Source organism: Elephas maximus, chromosome 2, assembly GCF_024166365.1.
Source record: "Elephas maximus indicus isolate mEleMax1 chromosome 2, mEleMax1 primary haplotype, whole genome shotgun sequence".
NCBI lineage: Eukaryota > Metazoa > Chordata > Mammalia > Proboscidea > Elephantidae > Elephas > Elephas maximus.
In genome coordinates this window covers 108,603,943-108,611,881 of record NC_064820.1, presented here as the reverse complement: position 1 = coordinate 108,611,881, position 7,939 = coordinate 108,603,943, and the positions used below count along the sequence as shown (strand labels likewise).

The window sequence follows — 7,939 nt, the reverse complement described above, 5'->3', positions numbered from 1 at the left end:
TCTCCCTTGTAACCATCAACGATTGTTTCTTTTTATATGTAAACCTTTTCATGAGTTTTTATAGTAGTGGTCTAATACAATATTTGTCCTTTTGTGATTCACTTTACCCAGGATAATGCCCTCTAGGTTCATCCATATTGTGAGATGCTTCGCAGTTTCATTGTTCTTTATCACTGTGTAGTACTCCATTGTGTGTATGTATGTACCATAGTTTGTTTATTCATTCATCTGTTGATGGGCATTTAGGTTGTTTCCATCTTTTTGCTATCGTGAACAATGCTGCAGTGAACGTGGGTGTGCATGTGTCTATTTGTATGACAGCTCTTATTGCTCTAGGATATATTCCTAGGAGTGGGATTGCTGGATCATATGGTATTTCTATTTCTAGCTTTCTAAGGAAGCACCATATCGTTTTCCAAAATGGTTGTACCATTTTGCATTCCCACCAGCAGCGCATAAGAGTTCCAATCTCCCTGCTGCCTCTCTAACATTTCTTTTCTTTTTTTTTGATTTGTGCCAGTAATGCCAGGGTGAGATGTTATCTCATTGTGGTTTTGATTTGCATTTCTCTAATGGCTAGTGATTACGTGCATTTCCTCATGTGTTAGCCACTTGAACGTCTTCTTTGGTGAAGTGTACGCTCATTCCTTTGCCCATTTTTTAATTGGATTATGTGTCTTTTTGTTGTAGAGGTGTTGGATTTTCCTATAGATTTTAGAGATTAGACCTTTGTTGGATTTGTCATAGCCCAGATTTTTTTCCCAGTTTGTAGGTTCTCTTTTCACATTTTTGGTGAAGTCTTTTGATGAGCATAAGTATTTAACTTTTAGAAGATCACAGGTATCTAGCTTATCTTCTGGAGCTTGTGTGTTGTTAGTTATGGTTTGTATCCTGTTAATGCCGTGTATTAGTGCCTCTAGTGTTGATCCTATTTTTTCTTCTATAATCTTTATAGTTTTTGGTTTTATGTTTAGGTCTTTGATCCATTCTGAATTAGTTTTTGTGTATGGTGTGAGGTATGGGTCCTGTTTCATTTTCTTGCAGATGGACATCCAGTTTTGCCAGCACCATTTGTTAAAAAGACTGTCTTTTCCCCATTTAATGGACTTTGAGACTTTGTCAAAGATCAGGGGACCGAAGGTGGATGGATTTACATCTGGGTTCTCGGTTCTGTTCCATTGGTCAATGCATCTATCATTGTACCAGTACCAGGCTGTTCTGACTACCATAGCTGTATAGCAGGTTCTGAGGTCAGGTAGTACAAGTCCTCCTACTTTCTTCTTCTTCTTCAATATTGCTTTATTTATCTGCTGCTTCTTTCCTTTCCACATAAAGTTAATGATTTGTTTTTCCATCTCTTTAAAGACTGTTGTTAGTTTTTGGACCAGGATTGCATTATATTTGTAGATTGCTTTGGGTAAAATTGTCATTTTCACAATTTTGAGTCTACCTCTCCATGAGCATGGTATGTTTTTCCATTTATGTAGATCTTTTTTGATTTCTTGCAGTAGTATTTTGTAGTTTTCTTTGTATAGGTCTTTTACATCCTTGGTTAGATTTATTCCTAAGTATTTTATTTTTTTAGGTGCATTTTTTTCCATTATTTCTGTTTTTCACAATACTCAAACAAATAAAATGGCTTTGAAATTTACTGGCTTCTGAAATATTCAATCGAAGATGACATCTTAAGCTGACATGGAAGTTACTAAAATAAAAAAAAATGCTTTTATAAACAAATTGTGTAAAATACACGTTCATACAATAATTCTATAGTTTTTAGGTTTATTTTATAAACAAATTCTATCTATACCAATTTAAAATAATTTTAAATCGTATTGTGGATACAATAACTCCTTTATTAATACTTAAAAAATCCAAACACATAGTAATAAATTTGGCTTTTTCCCCCCCAAAAATGGGAAATACATCTTGGTAAAAGAAAAATCAAATTTTTTATATACCAGTTGGTTGTTGAAATTTCTAGTTGTTTAAATAACACCAAAGAAATATAATTAACATTAACTGATTAGTACATAAAACAGTTTGTAACAGTATGGTAAACAAGAAACTAAAACTAATGAGAAATCACCCTGTTTTATAAGCAATTTTCAAAAAGATTTCTATTACAGGACAGTTTATCCTCAATAGCACTGAGCCATTAGAGCACTTCTATACAGATAAAGATAAAACAAACTGAAACAGTACTTACTGTAACAACAAATTAAAGGTTATCATAATGTATGTAACTTAAATACCCTCCCTCCCCCATTGATATAGTGGCTTCTTATTCCTTAAACATAGAAACTCCGCCCTTCATTGTAGAAAGATGAAGTTCTCTCATCAAAAGGCACATTCTTATCTGTAAGACAAATAAATAAATAAATAAATAAAGTGCCCCTCCTGGATCAAATTCAAACACATGTTTAAATATTCATAAAGATATGGAAGGAAAAATGACGACAAAATATTTAAGTAAACTATAATGAATGACACCAATAAAAAACATACAGTTACTTTGTCTATATTAATTACATCAGATAACACCTTCTGAATTATAATTCTAAAATTAAAGACTAACTATGTCATAGTTGAGAAGGCCCCTAGGTGACGCAAATGGTTTGCACTTGACTATTAACCTAAAGGTGGTAGGTTCGAACCCACTCAGTGGTACTAGAGAAAAAAAAAAAAGACCTGGTAATCTGCTCTCATTAAGATTACAGCTAAGAAAACCGTACGGAGTAGGTCTACTCTGCACACATGAGGTTGCCATGAGTTGGAACTGACTTGACAGCACTAAAAACAACAATCTTTCATAAGATCAACAGAAAGATCTTCCTAGTACATAATTCTGGTATCATTCCTTCACCCAAAAGCATTTGATAGTATATGGCCATTGTTACAAATTATAAGATCCAAAACCTTTTTACACACACACACACACACACACACACCACACACCACACACACACACACACGGGAAACCCTGGTGGCATAGTGGTTAAGTGCTATGGCTGCTAATCAAGAGGTCAGCAGTTCAAATCTGCCAGGCGCTCCTTGGAAACTCTATGGGGCAGTTCTACTCTGTCAACGGCACTAGGTTTTCACAAGTTGGCCCCAACATACCTTTTCTGACAGATATCCACCCCCCACCACCACCACCACCACACAGCCTGTGTTCATTACAGGCTCACTACCACATGCACACACACTCCTACAGCTTGCTACCCTGGCTCATGCTTTCCAGTCTGCTTGAAATGTGACTTTCTCTCCTTTCTGAGGCTCTTATTTGCATATTCTTTAAAGTGCATCTGCAACTTAAATGTCATCTCCTCTGTGAAATCTTGAAATCTCCTAGGCTGTTATCCCTAATTTAGTTGCTCTTTCTCTGGAATCCTACAGTAGCTTGGAAAAAGATGTGGAGGGTCAGAGTGGCATGGGAACAATAGCCAAGAGTTCCTTCTGCCTGGAGAAGCGATACAGAAGTTGCAAAAGGTACAAAGAGCCTTGAAGACAGAACCAAGAATGCACACACTGCAGTCGGTATGGATCAGTGAACAACAAGTGGCAGAGACAGAGGCTAAAGCCCCCAAACCAAGCAGGATGTGTAATACTTCAACTGTGGCTAGCAAAGATAAAAGGCTGAAAGTGGATCCTTTCCTATGAACAGGTCTGCATTTAACAGACCACATTTTTTATAATTCAACATCTCTGAAATTGGGATTCATCTTCCCATTGATGGCATCTTACAACAGCTGTCAGACAGATGGACAGTCCTACATAGTCGCCACTGCCTGTACATGCACAGGTGTGGTTACAGCTCTTTATACTGCTGTCACTTGAAATGAATTATATGCATTGCTGGTACTATAACAGAAGAGTTTAACTGATGTTTAAAATACCTTCAAAGAGATTATATTAAGAATCATCATTTAAGCAAAAATTATTCTATATGTAGAAAGGCATGAGAGAAAACAGTAGGCTATAATTGGTTATCAGTGAAACAAATGCTATAATACTGGATCAGTGGCATAAATTTTCTATTTTCTTGCCAAGCAACAACCGTGTCTTTTAAGAAAGGAAGATACTCCAGGTAGATTAAACTCTAATTTCTGCTCTGGAGCCCTGGTGGTATAGTGGTTAAGCATTCGGCTGCTAACCAAAAGGTTGGCAGTTCTAATCCACCAGCTGCTCGTCGGAAATCCTACAGAACAGTTCTACTCTGTCCTGTAGGGTTGCTATGAGTCAAAATCAAGTCAACAGCCAGTGGGTTCAGTTTTTTGGTTTGAATTTCTGTTCTAAGAAACTATTACACACTAAGCAATGCAACTGAAGCCAGAAGACACAGGCAAATTCCTCAGAAGGAATAAAACTGTAAAAGCCATGAGAGGCTGGTATGCCCAATTCCTGCATTATTAAAAAATATCATTACATTATTTCATAATTAAATTGGTAGTGATTTTTTTCTTTCTTAGTGGTACATCTTAAAAATTAATAGTCTTAGATTAATGAGTAATGGTATAAGTCTCCACAGAACTTAGATCACCTGAAGTGAAGGGATGGAGACAAGACATGGAGAGAATCTTAATTAATGAGGCTTAAATCTTAAATTGATAAAGGTTAACAAGAAAATAAGTTAGCTGAAAACTGAAATTTAAGTTCTTCACCATCAAAATTTAAAATGTAGACAATTTAAAAGTGCTATATCCTTGCTCAACCAAGTTCTGTGGCAGTGACATGTATGAATCAGTAAAGACAAAGGTATACAAATGTCCTATAGTCTCACACTAAAATATAGGTTAAATGGTAAACACAACATTTAATGCCTTGATGGCTTCCGATGTATTTAAAATATAGTATGCAACATATGTGTGTGCTTTATTAAGTTTAATAAATACACTAAAAAATGACATTCATTAATTTAATCACTAAATACATATTGAGCTTTTATTATTGGCTAGGATTATTTCTCGATGCTGGTGGGGGATAATAGTGAAGGAAAAAAAATGGAAAACAAACAAACATAATTCCATGCTTTCTAATTACAGAACCACAAATGAAGCTTAGATATGACTAAAAGGGCAAAAAACTTTGGCCTAGAAGGGAAGCCTGAATGTCACCTTAGTTGATTATTTGCTGGCAGCTCTAAAGTCTTTTTTCTTAAAAATGGATAAAACAAATAGTCTCTGAAAAGATGTACTAAGAAAAGCCACTCTCCTTGTGTCATTGATTCCTACTCCCTCTAAAAACAAACAAACAAACAACACAGGACATATTATTAGTATGCTCTCTACCTAAAACCAAACTAAAATCAAACCTGTTGCCAACTCGTAGTGACTCATAGTAGATTCTGACTCATAGCAACCCTATAGGACAGAGGAGAACTGCCCCCACAGGGTTTCCAAGGCTGTAATCTTTACAGAAGCAGATTGCCACATCTTTCTCCAGTGGAGTGGCTGGTGGATTTGAGCCACCGATTTTCCAGTTAGCAGCCAAAAGCTTAACCACTGTACCACCGAGTTTCCTATACCGTCGCTATGAGTCAGAATTGACTTGATGGCAATGGGTTTGGTTTTAATATGCTCGATATTTGATTCTAATTCCTACTGTCCTGAATACCTCTTACTTTTCTGCAAAACCACTACTAATGAACAATAATTCTTCATGATACAATCCTTCATTCAGTGACACCTAAACCCAAATGTTTCTCTCTTGCCAGCTGCCAAATTTAGTCTTTAAGAAATGTGTTAAATAGAGTGACGTGATATAAGCTGCCTTTCTTTTGCTAATAAAAATCTTTAGTTTTGTGGGTGGTGAAGGTGAAAGTCTGTTGGCAGGAAGAGGCTGGTTCTGAAAAATTTTGCTTTTCTGATAAAAGAGGCAGATATGGCTGGCATGAGTTCTTACCTCCCACCCTCTTATTGTCTGGACACGGGGGTGATAGCTGAAACTACAGCAGCCAAATGAACAGGAGAAGATAAGCAAGAAGGAAAGTTCAAGAAAATTGCACACATGTAGACCCTGTTATCAAAGAGACATTGAATCAATGCCAACCACTGCACATTCCTCACGATAAGAGAAAAATAAACCTTTGAGTCTTTATAATGTTCGATTTTCTTTCTTGTAGTAAAAAATCATCACAAGAAACAATCACCATGTTAAGTTCTGTAAGGCAAGGAATGTATATAATATTAATAAACTTCACGGAAACTTCAGTTTTAGCATTTTCTAAGACTCTCTAATGCTTTGTCTCTACATATTATACAATGATACAAAAAAAGGGGGGGTGTTATCTTAAAGACAGTTTAAAAGCTAGCTCAGAAAAACTTAAAATATAAAAATGGCTATAAACCCAAATCAAGTTTGAATGGAAAAATTGAGTATTGTTATGGTTTGTGCATTTAAATAAATTTGCAAATGGTAGACTATTGGAAGATTTGTCTCCAGGTTCTTCCAAAGAAGACACAATATCTTTGGAATTTAGAGAATGCATACTATCTGAAAGAGCTCGAAAAAACCCTTTGCCATCTATTCAATTTCAATCCATAACTCTGGAAAGGTTAATGATTTGATAATTTTGTTTAAGCTCTTCCCAATCATAAACATGAGGTCCCAGTCCCCGTGTTGTCCTGCAGCCCCAATCACGTAAAGCAACTACATGGTCAGTTATGCTCACTGCCTCCCATGTCCATCCGACCCACTATATACATAGACAGTCTTATGATCCAAGCAATCACTGCAGACTTAATTTTGAACCAACACAACTATTTGATTAAATCAATCAACTGCTGTATGATCAGAAACTTGTGATGCATTTGTCCTGCAAGAGTTTCATTTAATAAAATGTAAACCAGATCAATCACTTAAACTCTCTGTTGTCCAACACAAAAGCCATTAGCCATAAGTGGCAGCTTAAGTTTTCAATTAGTTAAAATCAAATAAAATTTAAAAATTCAGTTCTTCAGTCTCACTAGCCACATTTTAAATGCTCAAGAGCCACATGTGGCAAGTGCCTATCAAATTAGACCGTGTAGCTCTAGGTTGTGTACCAAGACGAGAAAATAGCATCACAAAGCAGAACTTTATGTTAGCTGCATTTGTTAAAATAATATACAAATGATTCATGTTCTTAACCAATAAGCACATTGTGATGTCTAGCTACTAACAGAAAGGTATATTTTCTTCTAAGGTTCAATATCCAGAGAAAGTAAAACAAATAAAAGACCAAGATGAATTCTCTCTTTTATTACCTGTTTAAGTAATGACTAACACTGCATACATAGTCCCCTTAAGTAGATAAATAAAATACGGGCTCTCTGACTAATGTCATGCCACTGGACATCATAAAACACAAAGTAATTTCTAAAATAAACATTAATACTTTGATACCTTCCTATATTCTGCTTACCTTTATTCTAATAATATATTATGCCCAACACAGAAAGCAATGTTTTAGAAATTAGAGCTATTCTCAAAAAAATAACTGAATAAGATCTGCTTAATGAGGGCTTCTAGTTGAGCATGTATCTCAAATTTGCTTTCTGATTCTGATATGCTGATTAATAACCAGAAAATATCATGACACAATAACACTGAACACAAAATGTAATGAACATACACAGTACAATATTAAATTTAGTGAAGTGTAATAGAAATAGCCAAAAAGAGAATTTAGAGATTTTGAAATTACATACTCAGCAGAAATTATTAGAATAGCCTTGGAATGAGAGAAGTACTAGCTTTTAGAAACTGCTAACAAGATTGTCAAAATGTCCTCTAGCACGTTAGTATAACAATACTAATAACTTTATGTTCAGTAGAAATTAAACAAAACATGAAAAAGGTATTGTTCCCATTTGTTGGTTTGCACTGTAAAACATTTTCAACTTGCATTTTTGAGACAGATTTTGAGTATTTATCTCCAACATTTCTCTTCCAGAAA

At 35.3% G+C, this 7,939-nt stretch overlaps 1 protein-coding gene across 1 annotated transcript in view; it reads right to left on the bottom strand.

Annotated features, from left to right (window-relative positions):
* Nucleotides 1–2,039: 2,039 nt before the first annotated feature.
* The window catches only part of FAM174A (family with sequence similarity 174 member A), a 57,092-nt gene continuing 51,192 nt past the window's right edge, over nt 2,040–7,939 (bottom strand). Inside the window, exon 3 of the mRNA XM_049871467.1 lies at nt 2,040–2,359. Within this exon, the coding sequence (XP_049727424.1) occupies nt 2,356–2,359 (4 nt within the window). The 3' untranslated portion in view covers nt 2,040–2,355. The remainder of the gene's footprint in view (nt 2,360–7,939) is intronic.